This window comes from Drosophila virilis, chromosome 2 (assembly GCF_030788295.1).
Source record: "Drosophila virilis strain 15010-1051.87 chromosome 2, Dvir_AGI_RSII-ME, whole genome shotgun sequence".
Classification (NCBI taxonomy): Eukaryota; Metazoa; Arthropoda; class Insecta; order Diptera; family Drosophilidae; genus Drosophila; species Drosophila virilis.
In genome coordinates, this window is record NC_091544.1 from 68,547 (window position 1) to 86,580 (window position 18,034).

The 18,034-nt window shown below is 37.7% G+C and overlaps 2 protein-coding genes and 1 long non-coding RNA gene across 4 annotated transcripts; 2 read left to right on the forward strand and 1 right to left on the reverse strand.

Annotated features, from left to right (window-relative positions):
- Positions 1–3,526: 3,526 nt before the first annotated feature.
- Positions 3,527–5,569, forward strand: LOC6635093 (17-beta-hydroxysteroid dehydrogenase 13). Its single transcript, XM_002058319.4, has 6 exons — positions 3,527–3,767; positions 4,391–4,546; positions 4,600–4,776; positions 4,842–4,914; positions 4,973–5,279; positions 5,341–5,569. Exons 1-6 carry the CDS (start codon positions 3,600–3,602, stop codon positions 5,423–5,425), a joined length of 966 nt encoding a protein of 321 aa, XP_002058355.1. The 5' UTR covers positions 3,527–3,599; the 3' UTR covers positions 5,426–5,569.
- Positions 5,570–7,307: 1,738 nt separating this feature from the next.
- LOC116650143 (uncharacterized) lies at positions 7,308–11,380 on the reverse strand. The gene is made up of 3 exons (XR_004303135.2): positions 11,286–11,380; positions 8,955–9,242; positions 7,308–8,891 (listed from the first exon to the last, which is right to left on the reverse strand). It is a non-coding gene; the product is annotated as an uncharacterized lncRNA (long non-coding RNA).
- On the forward strand, positions 9,755–14,262 carry lmd (lame duck). 2 transcript variants are annotated; one of them, XM_002058320.4, is made up of 3 exons: positions 9,755–11,260; positions 11,841–12,002; positions 12,839–14,262. In XM_002058320.4, the coding sequence occupies exons 1-3, from the start codon at positions 9,755–9,757 to the stop codon at positions 13,745–13,747; spliced, it is 2,577 nt and encodes an 858-aa protein (XP_002058356.1). In that variant the 3' UTR covers positions 13,748–14,262. The 2 variants fall into 2 exon arrangements, 1 of the variants encoding a protein (XP_002058356.1); XR_011416134.1 differs by lacking the exon at positions 12,839–14,262 and having other exon boundaries at positions 9,755–11,684.
- The last annotated feature ends 3,772 nt before the right edge of the window (positions 14,263–18,034 follow it).

Genomic DNA, 18,034 nt, shown 5'->3' on the forward strand with positions numbered 1-18,034 from the left:
CACTGCACAGCGCATGCGTAGCTGCTTTGTTCCATAAATAAAAGGGACTAATTACTTATGTGCTAGGGTTACAATTACAGTTGCATTGTCGATCAGGGTCATGCATGAAAAACCGTCGAGTGTTTTATAGTTGCATTTATGTGCCCTTGCCCCCGCGAAGTTGTCTTTTCATAACATCGATTTCATGCTGCGCCTATGTACATTTACACATATACATATCTTCAAACATTGTTTGATTTGCACTGTTCCTGAGTTTTGTTTATTGTTTTGTTAGTGGTTGTCATTTTCCCCAACTTGTTTCAATGCTAAGCTCTCGATCAGTGCCCTTCTATGGCTACAAGCAGTGCATCACATGTGCGCTGGAGCGCAGCTACGTGAGCCAAGAAATTGTCTGCTTGCCGCTCCATGTGGTCTAGCACTCCGCCCAGGGTCTTTGATGTTTTCTATGTTGTACTATAAGAAATACATAATAGTATTCGTTTATATGACTTGAACGCATAGAATAGAGCAATGGGTTTAAATATCTATGCAGATATATGTACTAAGTAATTTCTGCCTTCCAAAAACTATATTTATATATTAATGATCAGCAATCACAGCGGAATCAGCTCTAAGATCTTAGAGACTCAAAGAATTGAATACATCGATTAAATTATTAATATAACTATCTTTTATAACTTCATATCCGGCTCCTATTAAAAATATATTTCAAAGATGAGAAATTAGTTTAGTTTAAATAAACTGAACTGCACATGATGATATATATTCGACCTTATATTTATCAAACATTATTTCTGTTGTGCTTGCAATATTCATCGACACTCTTCAAAATGTCAACTTAAAATAGAATATTATGATCTTTTTCTGCGACCGTCAATAGCATGTCTCAGTTTTGTGAACTCTAAAAAGCGCGCTCTAAAAATAGGCAGCATGTACGGAGCAAGGCAGCCAATGTAAAAAGCAAATTTGGCCCCATACTGCGGTTGCATTACACATATTTTGTATATACCTTCTAAATATAAAAAAATTGTTATATGTATTGGGAGTTCGCTCCTTAACATTTCAAATACTTCAAACTATTGAAAAAAATTTGTTTGACAAATTTTATATAAAACCTGAATATTTTCGATATCCGCATGGTCCATTCCCATATATTAAAAAAGATCAGCAGGGATTACCCAGCCTTGCCCAGCTCAATGAATAATTTTGATCATATGAGTGTGTAATTTTCTTTGGAGGATAAGAAAGCAACCAATCTATTGAAACCGAATATTTTCATTTCGATCTTTAAACCGTGTATAAATATGTTAATAAACATTATTCACGCCTTTCTGTCAAAGTCAAAGCCAAAGATAAATAAAAAAAGGCAATCCTTAGTAAACACGCTGAACAGGAGCTATGGCAGCTGTGTTTCGAATATCCTTGCAACAAGCCACACATTTTAAACTGTTAAATTATGACGTGCAACTGTCAGTTCAAGTACCGTTGCTGGTGCTGCGTGAGAAAATGTTATCGTTGTAACCAAACGGATGCATTTGCATTGTTCTGTGCATGTTGTAAGTGTGCTGCAGTAGCATTCATCTATAGCTACCTCGTAGCTGCCGTTGTACTGTCCTGACAACGGTATCAGGTTGCTAAGTATTTTGTACCCTGAACCCATTAAAAATGGGTATAAGGGTATATTGTATTTGTGCAAAATCCAAATGTATATAACAGACAGAAAGAAGCATCTCCGACACCATTAAGTATATATATTCTTGATCAGCACCAATAGCCGAGTCGATCTAACCATGTCCGTCTGTCTGCCCGTCCGTCCGTCCGTATGTATGAACGCAAGGATCTCAGAAAATGTTAGATGTAGGTGCTCCTAGGGCCTGCGCATATCGAGTTTGTTTCCGATAATCGATAACTTACTCCGTTTCCAAGCAATCGATTAAAATCGATATCTATATCCTGTTTTTTGGGCAATTTTGGTAAATAATAAGAGTCACCAAACTTGACATATAGCTTCTAAAATAGAATATATATATATATATTTCATGTTGGAAGAAGAGGGCTTAGGGTATCCCCTAGTCGGGAGCTCCCGACTAGATCCTCTTACTTGTTTTCTTTTTTTTTTGTGAGGGCATTGTGCACCCAGCTAATTTATTTACTTTTGGCTTTGTTTAACGATTACTTCAGCTTTTTTCTAAATTGAAACATGTGTCAAATTATCCCGAGTTGTGCTGAGCGGCAAAAGAGCGTTTCACAGGACATTATACTCCTGTCTCATTGGGTACTGTGCGACATTGTAACTTCCCGTGATCTGTTTCAGCACTTTAAATTGGTGTTGACAGCCGTGTTGAGAAATTGTCTTACCCTTTACACATTTTTGTTTTTTTGAGTGCTCTATATACTTATGAAAAATAAAAAGTAATTAAAATTAGCGTTTCTAAGCACTCCTGCTTGACACTCTTCATTTCAAGCACATATTTTCCTCAGCTGCAACATCTGTTGCTGAGCTATTTCGTTAGCCGTGGGAAACTTTGGAGGTCACAATTAAGTATGCTTATTTGATAATACTTTCATGGAAGGTAAATCAAATCATTGCTCATCTTTTAATTGTAGTAAAAGTAAAATATGAGCACCGCCTTATATATGAAATTGTTGGTCGTTTATTCCTTACATTTACATATCATACGCCATAGGTTAAAGTAAAAATAAGGAGACATTCTCAAACTAATTGACTTGGTTTTGAAAATCTAAATAACAAAAAACAATCATAAAAATACTCTATTATGAGCCGAAAATACGGGCAATTAAGTAGAAGATTTGCAAGCAAATGCAACGTTGACATTTACACACAAATTCGTTAAATAATTTTCATTGGCGGTGAACTTGAAATGTGAGGGTCAGAAAGGCAGCTGTTGCACTTGAAACCAACTCAAGTACTCTAATGTGTTCGGATAAATTATTATGACAACCAAGTGTACAACACAATTGTGTTTATGCTGATGCTAGAGCACCTCAGCAATCTTGTTCCATGAAGACAGCCACATGTACTCGCAATGCGGCATAAAATATAAAATGGTATTTTGTTTAATGAAAAAAAAAAAACAAGTAAAAGGTGCTGAAGAACTCGCATACACACATACATGCCCAAGGACCACGGAGAAAGCTGCGCAAGCCGCTAACTACTATGTTTCGTCTGATCATTATGAAAGATAGACGCCATATTTTGGTATGTAAGTTCTTGTTTAAAATATATATAAAAACATAAATAAACATTTAAATAATCTTTATTTTCTTCAAAAGTTGCAAAAAAAAACAACATAGTCATATAGGCATATAGCGTTCTTAAGTCTAGTGTTGGTATACAATACGTTTCTATACTAGTTGTATACATGCAAGCATATATATTATTGTTATTGCATTTTAGACTCAACGAATAAGTCCGGTTTATAATGAATGCAATTAAAATATTGCATCGATCTGAAAGCAGCTTTAAAACATCTTACGTAGTTTGTTAAGCAGCTCAGGTGTTTTAGCTTCGCTCTCGTAAACACTGTAAACAGTCGCAAAGTGCTATTTAGTCTTAAAAAATATCTTGCTCTTAAACCATGTCTCTACATAGCGCGCTGATAAAATTGCAGGCATCAGTGGCCTTGTCGGTCCTTCTTTGCGCCACTCCACTGCTGCTTCTGGCAGCTTTGGTGGCCAAAATCTGTGAAAGTTTCTATACATTCTTTGTTCCGTCCAGAAAATGTTTTATAGGCGAGGTGGCTTTGGTATGTACTTATCGAGAGTTTCAACGAATTTAAATTAAAGTGTACAAATTATAGTGCCTTAGTTGAGTGCCAGACTGGGAGACACCGTGTTGAAACAGTCTTACAATTCCGTGTTGTCCAATCATGTTTTCTTGTTGTGTTTATACTGTTGGTAAACTTTTTTGGAAAAGTTGGGGTTCCGTCTAATAAATTACGACTGAAAATGGAATCTGATCGTTTTCATTGAAATAAGAATGCTATGGTTTTTTTAATATTCTATATAACCACGACTGACGGACATAAATACTCCAACTCAGGTCGGCATGATGATAAAGAACATATATTTTTATATATTCTATTGGTCGAAAAATGCTTCTTTTGCCTGACTTTCCAAACAGCTTTTAAAATATTTTTTAAATGAATCCTTTATTATAACCCTTAAGCCATATTTGCAATGAAAAAATTATATATAAAGTTCACAGATCAAGTACAGATCTCCGCCTCTAGTTTAATGTCGCACTACACTTGTTGAAGGTTGACAAGCATTAGCAGGTTACGTGGTAATAACAGTAATTATTTGAGTAACTTGTTTTTTACTTTAATATATTAAGATATGTACATTATTTCAATGATTGCATATGTAGGTAACTGGAGGTGCTCACGGACTTGGCCGTGCTATCTCTCTTGAACTTGCTAAAATGGGATGTCACATGGCCATAGTTGATATTGATTTACAAGGCGCCGAAGAAACTGTTAAACAAATCAGTGAGACTTTTACAGTGCAAGCCAAGGCTTATAAGGTCGGTAAAAATAAATTTCTTAGCTTAAATCTCAATTTTGCGACTGACCCAAGGTGAATGTGGCCAATTACACCGAGGTTAATGAGCTGAAATCAAATATCGTCAACGATCTTGGACCAGTTACGATTCTCGTTAACAATGCAGGTATTCTTTTGCTAAATAATTCTGTAGAGCCTGAGCCAAACGATGTTCAGCGTATGATTGATGTAAACTTAACATCCCATTTTTGGGTAAGCCTATGTTTACGAAGCAGCATGTATGTCATGCACTAACCTGTTTTTAAATTCCCCACTAGACTAAATGTGTATTTTTACCCACCATGAAACAACTACGCAAAGGGCACATTGTCAGTATAAGCTCTCTTAGTAGTAAGTTTATATTATCTGTGTATTAAGGGAATGGTACATGTTTTTTTTTACATTACAGGTATATTTTCCTTACCTTACAACTGTCCTTATAGTGCCTCTAAGTCTGGGGTCTGCGGGCATATGAAGGCACTTCGTTTGGAGTTAGCTTTTGAAAGGCAGCACAACATTCATGTCTGCACAGTAATGCCTTCGTTCCTCCAGACCAATGACGAGATCACAAAGATTGCGAAAAATGTACGCTTTAATGATTTCTATCCACTAATCAGTGGACCTGCCGCTGCTCGTCGCATTGTCCAAGGGATGCTTCGCGGCGAGCGCGAAGTACTCCTTCCAGGGATCGCTTCTATAATGTATCGTGCTCTAGTGTAAGTTTATATTCTGTAGCATGTTATATTTGTGCCTTCATTTTAATCTTATCTTTCGCAGTCTATTACCGGTCAGCTGGCAGGATAATTTATTTCTATTGATTGCTAATAAGCAGATTCACCAGTTTTATAAGCTTCGAACTTAACGCACCAAAAACATAATGTTTGGTGGCAGCTTACTTTCGTTCTTAAGAAATTAAAAAAAAAAATTATGCATTGCAGAAAAATGTTATTTTGAGCTTCTGCTCACACTCAAAAAACAATAAAAACATATACCTACCTTTATTAGTTGATGGCTACTTTTTAGAGTAATTTTAAGTAAAGAAAAAAATATATTAGTGGATTGCAGAAAAATATTATTTTGAGCTTGTGCTTACAGTCAAATAACGACGAACACAATAACCTACATCTATTAGTTGCTAGACTAGACTAAACTACTTTTTATAGACATCCCCTGGGACATGTTTTTGGTGGGTACACCGATATGCAAACATGAGTTCATTAACAGAATCGGATTTAAATTTTATGAACTCATTGTTATTTGTCAGCCTACTGTAGTTTGGGTTGAAACTTATGTTAACATAATTCCCCCATAATTCGGTCTAATCTCATCCAATTTTGAAGAGGTTTTGGCACCTAAGTATTTACATAAGAAGTTAATGAATACGGGATTCAGCGATTTGGGAAATTTCGCCCGCAAAAGTGCTAAATTTTGTTACCATCTGATCGTTTTTAAAGTCTTTTTTTTAGAGAGTTGAGAGAATTTAGTTTATACGTACCACGAGTTAGGCCTGGGTATATCCGCTAGTGTGTGTACATATATATTTATTTATGTAGAAATCATTGACGTGTCTCACTGAACGCCTCATTGGCAGGCTGATTGAAACACAAATGTGGTGGTGTCAGTTTGTTTGTCTTTGTCTTTAACGCGCACTTTTTAAATAAAGGGCTACGAACAGACAAGGGACTTACGTTCCTGATTATCGACCAATCCCCCACTGGGAGACATTTGAATATAATTTTTTGATGTTGTAAATATTTAGCTGTTGATGCGTGGGAAGTTTGTAACCCTTTGCGCCTTGGAGCAAGTCGAGCCGTCTTATCTGTTAATATTAAAAGCTAGACACAATCATAAAGTAAGTAATTCTGTGCATTCAGATTCAATGATCCTCTTGTGCAAAAGATTTCTTTTATGCAAAACTGTGGTTACTAAAAAACCAAATCTATTCTATGCTAACCACATAAACAACATGTTCATATAATATTATGTGCACGTTTTGCGTTTAGTATTGCGTTATCTACTAACGTAAAGGTAACAAAAAGGCTTAGCCTATTAAATAACATTAATAAATTTAACTGCTTCAGTTTAAGGGCAGCATGGTTGGGATATTGAAACTTAAATAATAAAATGTTTTGGGGGCGTGCGTGTATTGTTTGGCTGCTCCCAATATCGTTTTTATTCTGTCAGACCAAAAAATGTTTATGAATATAGTCAATTTGCTGTCAACTTTTGAACTAGTCACACATGTTCTAGCTCGAATTGGGCATTGCGGCAGTAAGTTGTAAAAATGTCAAGAAATCAAAGTACTAGTATATTATATTATGTGCAAGCGGGACAGCGTGACAAAATGACACTTTTTCAGCGCTAACAGAAATTTTTTCAAATGGAAAATATAATTGTGCACAAACAAATCACGGACAAATGAAGCAACTACAACTGCGACCATGACACGCATGTCAGCGCAATCATTTGACATTTTGACAGCTATATCCCTGTGTGTATTCGTGTAAGGGTTTGGTTAAGTTCAAGTCGTAGGTCAGATTACAACTATAATTTTGCAGACATTTATTTCGATTTGAAGAGAGTTCAAGAAGTTCGAGCGTTAGTTCTAAGGGATCACTGTATTCGTGATGCGTCAAGTAGCTAGTAAAAAAATAAATTATGTTTAACGATAAACATGCTAGACGAGCCGACTGTGTTATTATTATATGTGTTGATGTATTCAATGTAAAAGAAAGGCCGACAGAGCACTCTTACTTATTATTTATACAATTATACATATGAAAATTAAATTTATTATTTATTATCTGCGCAAAGGATATCTTTAGTCGAGCACTTTTAACAAAAACATTTATTCATATATTTTAATTTGCAAGTATACCCCACCCCCATACTGCTCAAATTAATTAATTTTAAAAGAAATTAAAATAATACCTATTACTCCTTAATATTGAATAGAACTCGATAGGAGGCTCAGTCCCAGACTAGGAGAGTCACTGTCTAAATTACAAATTTTGTGGCTGTGTTTCATATATTCTGGAACTGTATTATATCTTTTACAGGCTAGTCGCATAATTAAACAAATATTTTGTAGCGAAAACAGTTACTTTTTTCTCAATAAATGCAGACTTCATCGTGCGTCATTTTCTAAAAGAAGAAACAGTTTTTATCAGGTTGCCAAACATGAAATACCCTTCATGCCAATATGTTAGTGGAAGAATTGTTAAGTTTTATTAAGATAGTTATTAAACTGAAACAGACAGATAGACATTACTGTACTAGCTGAGATCGTATGATTGATTAAGAATACATATACTTTACAGAGTTGGCAATGTCTTTTTCATTGCAGAATACATTTCTTGATAAAGCTATACACCCTCTGCAAGGGAATTAAAATAAAATGAGATCATTTCAGAGACGAAGGCACAAGTGCTTACCTTAGCCGCATCTTTTACACAAGTAGTTCTACTGGTCCGCAGCGACGTCAAAACGGCCACTAATTTTAACAATGATGTAAGTTGTCGCACTTCGGGGGAAACAGAACAAGCAAATCCGTAAAAATGCCTACAGTTTGGTTTTGGGCATGTGCCAAATTTTTTTCGCATTGGTATCCCATGAGCATGCATATAAATGACAAATATTCAAGTGTTTATATGTTGAGTGTTAAGCGTTTCTGAATGGACTTAATGCGAACTAGTGGGGCAAACAGCTGTTATTGGCCACAAAGCGTGTGCCAAAATGCGTTGTTTGCCAAAACATAAATTTCAATTAAATACAATGGGATGTACTAATCTAAGTTCACGTGCATGTATTGACAGATTTGGATATGCAGAGGCTATTCTAGCCCTGTTAGATTTCCGAACTACCTAACCCACAGTCACGTTGCCAGATTTTATAACAATTAAACTCTATTCGATTATTAGGAAACTGGTTTGTTTAAAGATTCTTAATAGAATAATAATGAAACATTTTTTGCAGTTTGCAAAAATAGTGCGGAAAATGCATTTTCGTATCGCAAATTAAAAACATATTGTCAGGCCGTTTGCTCAGCTGGATAAAGAACTAAAAATAGCAAAAAAAATATCGTAAAGTTATGCATATGCATGCATACACTTGCAGTAACAGTTGCATCTGAAGTGAAGAGGAGAAGCCGCATGCACTTGAGGCCAGGGACAGGCCAAAGTGATCAGCATCAACAGTCTTTCCGATTGTCATGAGTCTGTGTCTGTGGATTTTTGCCTCATGCCGCAGATGAAATAGTTGTTCGGAAATGAGTTGCCTTAATAAATTTAGCTCATAGTCTCACTGTATTTTTTATGCTCTGGCGGTGCCTGAAGAGACAAAATATTATGTTGTAATAAAAAATAGTGCTAAAGCATTCGACAAACGCTCACCGTCTATCTGCTACACTCCGGTGGGGGCGAGGAATTGGAACCTAAAACAGACTGGCACCATATGTGCCTGTGCCAAGACCGTTGCAGTGGTGCGCTGAAAAAAGGTCTCCGGTCACGCGCTCAGTTGGAAGTGTAAATATAAATGCACACAGTTTAGAGTAATCCTCTTCATTACTTGTTGTTTTTCGTTAGTAATGAATATTTACGTTTTATGCACATATGCAACAATCCAGCAAATTTCCTATCCGCTCAGAACTATACGACGCACAACTTCTTTATACTCGTGTGCTGATCAGGGAACATCACGCCGGGAATAAAGGAAAGGAGAGGAAATTACGAAAAGTATTGCAGCAGAAACAGACGCACATGTTCTTATAAAGGAGAAAATCCAAGAGTATTATAAATACAACTACCACCGATCATGACAGGGTGTCGCAGCGGCAGAGTCGGGAGCAGAGCCCCAGCTCAGGACCTATGTTTCGTTCCGGGCATTTAAATATCGTGCAGCCACTGAACTGCGGGTTATTGTCAGACACAACGCGGTGGCGTGAACATCACAAGAAATACAAATCAGTACAATATTATTGAAATAGAACACTTCAGCGTTCGTGTGCGTGCGTTTGTGTTGCCCTGTTTTGGGATTTCCCGTGCTCGTCGTCGAATTTGGCAATTGGCCGAGCCATTGAGACAGACAGTTTTTTCATCAAAAGTGTGGCGTCTTTTAAATGTGTGTAATTTGCCGGTAGTGCTAATGTGACAGCGACTCAACCTGGCACATCTATATACATTAAAAAATCTAAATGTCTTCCACAATGAAGTCGCAGCAGCTTCCACTGACCATTCCTACCCACTGCGAAGATATGTTCGGTAAAAACAAGGCGACGTTAAATAAGACATTCAATGAAAACGGTTGCTACGATTCCTTTATGTCGCCACCATTAAGTGCTAGTATCAGAAGTGATCACGATGGCTTTCAGGCGACAAAAGTAACTTTCTCTGGGAGCGTAAACAATACCAATTTTACATGCGCCGAATTGCAGTTTCCGGACTTCTCACACCCCTCCTTCACCACCGACACGCCCAATTCCGCTTTTAGTGACTACACTAACCACACAGGGCCTGAACAGGATAGGGATGATATTGTGTGTGCTTCCTCGGATCAAAGAGGCATGCCCTATCAGCAGGGTCAGTACACCCAGCTAAACCGTGAAGACGTCTTTCGCTTTGAGCCGGAGGATATTGCTCGACTAACAAGCGACAGCGGGAGCGCATACGCCGAACTCGATGGATTAATGCAGGTGCCACAAACCCCGTATACACCTTGCAGTGCCCAAATCACTCAATTAGGGGTCCTGCCAACACAGGTGGAGCCACCTGAGTCACTTAATCAGGATACAGATTATTTTAACTATGACGAAGTTAATTGCCAGTCAAAAAATCAATCACCGTGCTCTTCGCCACATTTAGATGCTTGGTTGAATTTCAACCTCAGTGAATTATCTTCGCCAGAGGCAGCTCAAGAATCGTCACCAAAATTATGCAATATTTACGAGCAACAGCTGTCGCAAGTGAAAGTAGAGCAAACGCAAAAGAAGTTGCCGTCAATGAACTCAACTTTCGGTACACCAAAGTGCACACCCATGTGCAATAATTATGACGACTTCTCCAATCTGTACAACAGTGCGGAGACGTTACAAGGTGTAATCTATGACTATTCAAATGAATTTTCGCCCGAAAATTTTCAACATAATATTGAACACACTATTAAGAAACCAAACCGTGAACACAAAGTTATTTGGACAATTGATGAACTGGATGAACTTAACGCCGCGCTGGTCCTTGACGAACAGCAGCCACAACATCAGTTGAGCTCAGTGTCAGTTGACAGGTCTAATTTTACAGGAGAACATTTTCCAGTTTCAAGAGTTGAAACATCAAATGCTGATGACCAACTGCTAGCCACTGGCGGCAGCGACGACGACGATGACAAGGAGGAGGATGACATGGACGAGGTGTTTGCCCCGCCAGCCGAGAGCGAAAGGAGGCTCAACTATTCAGACTTAGTGGACAGTGAAACTGAGCAGCCCGTTTCGCTTATATGCCGCTGGACTGCATGCAATATGGAGTTCCGGCACCAGCATGTTTTTGTAGAGCACATTGAAAAGTGTCACGTCGATGTCCGCAAGGGAGAAGACTTTTCTTGTTTCTGGCTGAACTGCCCAAGACGGTACAAGCCCTTCAATGCGCGATACAAGCTCCTCATACACATGCGAGTACATAGCGGTGAAAAGCCCAATAAGTGTCCGGTGAGTTAACAATTTGGCATTTTACCCGTTAAATACAGAATACTTCACTTCTTTCAGTACAATATTTGAGAGTTTGGTTGAAAAACTTTTTTCTCGTTTGTAGCCTAAATTTATAAATATTGTTGTTTGCATTAATAGACTGTCAATGACAAAAAAGAAAAAAACTAACAAATCTAGTTTGCCAGTATGTCATAGGGGCGTTATATATTTTTATCCTACACGAGTTTTTATTTATTACAAACATCATTAAGCAAGCAAGGCATCTGGCAGAGTTGCTACGAACCCTTTTTAAGCCACTTGAAATAGAACTGTCAATGACAATCATGACATTGCTCCATGTTTGGCTGTCTGGCTGTGCCGCGACTTTCAACATCCAACACATCAGTGGCTGGATGCAAGCCAATTAGAATAAATTTGCCTAACAGTTCAGTTTTTGCCATACCTATGCTCCCTGAATTGCGAGAATTTGCTTTCCAGCAGCAGGGTGCTCTATCTGATATATGCGTGCTAAGAGTTCGCAATTTCCTGCGCCTAGTAATAGTAGCATTCAATAATGCAATTTTATCACTTTTCATTACAGTTTCCGGGATGCAATAAAGCATTTTCACGTTTGGAAAATTTGAAAATTCATCAGCGTTCGCACACAGGCGAGCGGCCTTATGGCTGTCAATATAAAGGTTGCCTCAAAGCGTTCAGCAATAGCTCGGATCGTGCGAAACATCAAAGAACACACTACGATACGGTGAGTATTCGTCTCTCTGGATGTTTTTGTATATATATATGGCGGTGTGTGCGTATGCTGTAGAAGCAATTTGCTCCTCGTGTCAAAGGAAATTAAAGAGCCCGTGGCATTGGTCGCCTAGCCATCGCAGTCCAATTTAAACGCAGCCTAAAGTTTAAGTCATGTTGTAGTGTTTAAGCTTACGTACGCGGGAAAATATAGCGGCGCGGCAACTAAGAGTTCTGTTTTCTAAAAATGTTCGCTGCTTCTCAGGGGAAGCTGATGTGACTGTCGCTGGTGCCGTTGCCTCTATGACATGTGCACATTTGCCTGATTGATTTATGGTTTTTACGTGTATTTGTGTTGTGCCCAACGAAAATAGCAGCGACAGTAGCAATAGGTCCAGCACTCACGACAAAGAATTATAACGTCATAGCCAACATAAGAGGCCCGGCAAAGCTCACTGAAGTTTCAAATGTCGATGGAGAAATTGAATAAGCGAAACGTGTTACACCAAGGCTTAAGCTGCTTTAATGCTCCATGCAATGAGTGGCAGCCAATCAGACCCACACAACTTTGATCGCGAGAAATATGTTTTAATGGTTTTGGTTGCCCTTATGCCTGCTCTGTGGCAACTAGGCATGCTAGTGTTCGCCCTGGACGCTGCCAGAATAAAATACATTGCATTTTCGAAACATTTTACATAGAAAAGGGCTAGATGCTTCGCTCGGTGGGTGCTAATGAGTTGGACATTTTGTTCCTTTTTAACACCATTGCCAAATAAATTGATTGATGATTAATTGCATTGGAAAACAAAATAATATAACTATCCTTTATCTATGTTCCCTACTCAACAGAAGCCATATGCCTGTCAGCTACCGGGTTGCACCAAGCGTTACACGGACCCCTCAAGTCTTCGAAAACATGTAAAGAATCACGGACAAATGCGCCGCAAGTCTGCCAGTGGAACGCTTACTCCCTCTACCAAAAAAGCGGTCAAGACACGCCGCAATTCGGAATCGGCTGTATCCTTGAGGGAACCGTTAGGTTCATGTGAGCAACGTCCGCAGCGCAGCAGTAGCTGCAGTGAGGCAGCGCATCTGATGCAAAATGATGTACACAATAAGGACATACTTATGCAAAGGTTAACGGAAATAGTATCAACTCCGTCTACCGAAAACCGCAACCCCTGCAGTAATGACAATGTTCCATCTAATAACAATTCAATAAAATTTAATGAGTTGTCAAATTGCATTGTTGAACAAAGCCAATCCGGGACGACAGCCACGAAAGTAGCTGGCCGTGAAAGCCAGGTACATAGATACAATACAGTAGTTGAAACTGCAGCAACGGCAACAAATGATGGCTTTAGCTATTTTGGTAGCAAAGGTGAAAGCGAGTGTGTAAACACATATGCTGTGATGGAAAGGAATACATTGAGCACTTGCAGCATTAACAGCAATAATTACATAGCCAACAACTATAATTGCTGCAACAACGAAAATATTAATAAATTTAACGATCTTGAACAATTGCTAAATTCTACAGCGGTACCTAGCGAACTGCAAAATGTTGGGACTGTTTTTAATTCAGGTGCAAATAAATGTCAATTAAATGAGTTCGTATCGTTTGAATATGTGCGAAAGTATCTAACAGATGCATTTGAGTCCCCCAGTGCGAAGAGGCCGAAGAGTCCTGTTACAAATTTTCAAGAGAATATTCCGATTCTAAATGATTTCGAAAATTATGATATTCAGTTTATTTGAGTATTTAATCTTTAAATGAGATTGTTTGTCAAATATTTATATTTTATCTGAAGATCTCAACCGTATTAAGTAAGTGGTCAAGTTTGTCGATTGTGGAAAAAAGTGTGTATACTCATTTCTATTTGTATATAGTCAATTATTTTTTAGTTTTAGGAACTGTAAGCTAACTTTTGTTTCAGTACGCTCGATATGTTTGTATATGTTTATGTAAAGCTAGTTGAATTGACGGACAATAAGTTTTGGCCTAAATTAGGCCAAGGAAAAAGGCCTAAATTAGGCCGAAATTTTACTTTCTTTAGTGATTAATAAGTCTTCCCAATAAAAATTAACTGTAACTATGAATATATTTCTAAGATACAAGGATTGTACTTCTTAGTTCTCAATAGAATTACAAAAATACACTTATATTTTTATAAATTGCTAAGAAATATATATAGAAATCAAATTTACGCAGTAATACGCCATAAATTAGCGTAATTATGCTCCCAAAAATGATGGAATCTAAATAAATAATTTTCTCTGAAAGAAATTATCTAAATGTATAGCACTTCGCATAAAATGTTCGTGCTTTCTTTTATTTTGTAAAAATAAGGAAAGAATACAATGAAGAGGCGGTGCGGACAATTTTTCTAAAGCTTAAGAAAAGCTTTAAAGCCTGGGTATTGCTCAGGTAAAAGCCGAATACTGTAAAGTAAATATTTATACTCAAGCAAGAATATCTCTTTCAACATCAAGTCACTCCGTTCGTTTATACACCTATATGAGCAATGGGGAAAAAGAAAAAAGGGTCACAGAATCACAAAGCATTTAGTGATTGGTATTTGTCGTATATGCTTGTAGACACTTACACGTGTGTTTTTGGTAGTTTGGAGTTGGATGCAGCCTATTTCCTAGTCGAGCTGAATTAATAAAAAATATTGTTTCTACACTGCATCATGTTAAAAAGCTGTTCTGTTCTAAACTTTATTATTAATAACCATTTATGCTTATTAAAGAGATAATAACTAAGAGGTTCTAGTCGGGAGCTCCCGACTAGGGAATACCCTTAACCCTCTTCTTCCAACATCAAATGCATATATATATTCTATTTTAGAAGCAACAGATCATGTTTCGTGACTCTAGCTTTTATTATTTACCGAAATTGCCCAAAAAACAGGATATCGATATCGATTTTTATTGATTGCTTGGAAACGGCGTAAGTTATCGATTATCGAAAACAAACTCGATCTGCACAGGCACTAGGAGCATCTACATCTAATTTTCAAGTCTCTAGCTCTTATAGGTTCTAAGATCCTTGCGTTCATACATACGGACGGACGGACGGACGGACGGACGGACGGACGGACGGACGGATGGACAGACAGACGGACATTGCTAGATCGACTCGGCTATTGATGCTGATCAAGAATATATTTACTTTATGGGGTCGGAGATACTTCCTTTTGCCTGTTAAATACATTTGGATTTTACACAAATGCAATATACAATATACAGTATAAAAAGCCGTTTGTCCGAAATTGCTTTTGCCTGCACCCACATTCATGCCTTCTGACGCTCCCGTTTATCTCCATACTGTTACTCTGTTTTCGTTGTACGACAATAATGCTAAATATGCTTGGCGATGCTTTGGGGGGTATAATGAGCCACACTATGCATTTAAAAGCGCTCCGAGTGTGCCAGTTAATTTGCAGACTGAGAATGGTCTTCATTACCAACCACTCACACAAAAAAACGCACGTCCACACACGAGCACACACTGGAAAACATGCAACAAAATGTAAAGCAATTAAAAGCAGTGCTGCACAACATGAAGCGCAAAACGAAAATATCCATAAAACATGGACAGCAGCCCAAATTTGACCTTTCGCGTTTCATATAACAGACTGCCTGCTGCGGCTACAAGTGGCCCACGATTTTGTTTTTGAGGTTAAAGTGCAAAAATTGCAAGCAAGTGTGTATCATAATACTCCATGGGGTTAAATATTTACGGACACGCGCAGTCCCGTTTCGGACTCTCAATGCATACGCTTCAGGTAATATATTTTTATGAAGATGACACTGCGCTGTGCTAAATGCTTCCAACTGCTAAACCAAACAAAACAAATATTAGTTTATCAGAGAACTTTTCAAATAGAACATTTATGTGCATATAACATGCTTAATGTAAGAAAATATGGCAACAATTGTTTAATATGTGTAAAAATATGTATTTCTATTCTTTTTTTTTTTTCTTAATTAAAATCAGAAAAGATTCGATTTCTTCGCCATGCTGATGATTAAATACCCTTTCAAATTAGAACACTGTTCTAATCTTAGTTCTGAAAAATACTTAGCAGATAGCTTCATAGAATCGGACAGACGAAATTGGTTTTACTAACACAGATCCAAATGCTCTTAATTGAGTTAAATATCTCTTTCAATATTTTACAGTTTTAGTGACGAAATTAAAATACCCTCTACAAGGATATAAAGAGGTAGTACATGGTTGGGTAGCTGGACTCAGCTAAAACGTGAATACATTTCATACCCCAAGAGGTAGTACATGGTTGGGTAGCTGGACTCAGCTAAAACGTGAATACATTTCATACCCCCCCCCCCCCCCCCCCCCCCCCCCCACCCGAGAAGGTCATAAGCAAATACCCTCTACAAGGATATAAAGAGGTAGTACATGGTTGGGTAGCTGGACTCAGCTAAAACGTGAATACATTTCATACCCCCCCCCCCCCCCCCCGCGAAGGTCATAAGCAAAAGCGCGTCGCTTAGTTTTTCATTTATATAGCTCCTCGCATTTCCCTGAGAAAGTGTTGGCCAGCAGTCGGCCGGCAAAACTGACATCAGGCCAGTATCCGGATTTTTTCTGCGTTTGGCGCTTTCGTTAGCAATTATGCAAATTGGGAGATTGCTGCAGGATGATATTGTGAAATTCCATGCATTTACAATTTTCTAATCAATGAATTTTAATTTATGTCTTCGCTCCCAGTTGTTGTACATTTTCGAATGCTTCCCGCGCATAGTTGCAAATTTTTGTAAATGTTTAAGTTTTTAATGTGTAACAGCTATTTGACTTTTTACAGAGACATCCAATAGCGGTAGGATTTTTTAATTAAGAAATGATGCTTCAACTATAAATCTCAGCAAAAATGTACCTTAACATAATTTACTGGAGGATGGAGGATGTCTATAAAAATTATTAAAGCTTTTAACATAACTAGAACAGGCGAGGATAAGGGCACAAGGATAACGAAAAACACGTTTCTGATCCGTAATTAAGTTAACGTTTAAATTTCATAAAATTTTCAGCTTCATCAATATTCATCGCGAATCCAAACAATTTAACAATATTGGGATCCTCTTTTAATTTGTCTAGCAGTTGCGTCACGTTTTAATTCTTAATTAAATAAATGATTTCCATTGACAACATTAAATATTGGCACAAGGGAAATATTAAAATAAATAAAATGCTGCCCATCCCCAACATTTTATTTTGCGTCATGCATCGCAAAAGTTATGGAAATCGGCAATAGTACTTATAAACTCCAACTCATATATTCAAGCACGTAAGTAAAGTTACTGTTTTCCTTGTACATTTCTACATATGTACATCAGACTTGTAAAACAAAAACTTGTTCCATGAGCGTAATTAGAAGCCTTACTGGACTGAATTGTTGCTAGCATCGTGCTTAAAATGCTCTTTTGGCGTTAAATTTATGACAACCGCACATGTTCGTTGCTGTCGTACTCAAAGGCAACAGCAGACGCATTAACTCTAGCAGCCAAAACTAAGCCACTGGCGGCATAGGTGGTCAGAAAGGCGCCCACACTTTAGAAACTTTCCAAGAATGTGTGGCTTCTATTAGGAAGCAGCTGCGTCATTAAAAAATTTTCAAAAATATTGCACTCCACCGGCATTGGCGGTAGCCACATCGTTTCGATACCCGGGGGTAAAACGCTGAGTAAAACACATCCTTAATTTGAGTTTGTATGTACCCCACCACGAGACGAAACATTTTTTATTGGTCATTTGTATCACTCATTACTTGTAAGTTTTGCCGTTTATTTGTTAATAATTTGTAAAAGCAAACAAAACAAACAAACAATCCTGTTTTATCTTGGATCTTGCGTCTTTCTAAGATACCAATCAAAATCTTGAATATGATTGTGTAATCAAATCCCACTTTATAATTTTAATGAGGACTAAAATATTTAGTTCTTTCGTACAATTATTTATTTTCTATCAATGTCATTAAAACAATTGCAATATCGCTACCTTTCCTGTTTATGTTGCTT

Excerpts from the sequence above, each read along its gene's own strand:
- LOC6635093 (XM_002058319.4), top strand. The coding sequence starts at position 3,600 with ATGTCTCTACATAGCGCGCTGATAAAATTGCAGGCATCAGTGGCCTTG. Across the intron at positions 3,768-4,390 it reads TTATAGGCGAGGTGGCTTTG|GTAACTGGAGGTGCTCACGG; the intron begins GTATGTACTTAT and ends TTGCATATGTAG. Across the intron at positions 4,777-4,841 it reads ACTTAACATCCCATTTTTGG|ACTAAATGTGTATTTTTACC; the intron begins GTAAGCCTATGT and ends ATTCCCCACTAG.
- lmd (XM_002058320.4), top strand. The coding sequence starts at position 9,755 with ATGTCTTCCACAATGAAGTCGCAGCAGCTTCCACTGACCATTCCTACC. Across the intron at positions 11,261-11,840 it reads AAAAGCCCAATAAGTGTCCG|TTTCCGGGATGCAATAAAGC; the intron begins GTGAGTTAACAA and ends TTTTCATTACAG. Across the intron at positions 12,003-12,838 it reads AAAGAACACACTACGATACG|AAGCCATATGCCTGTCAGCT; the intron begins GTGAGTATTCGT and ends CCTACTCAACAG.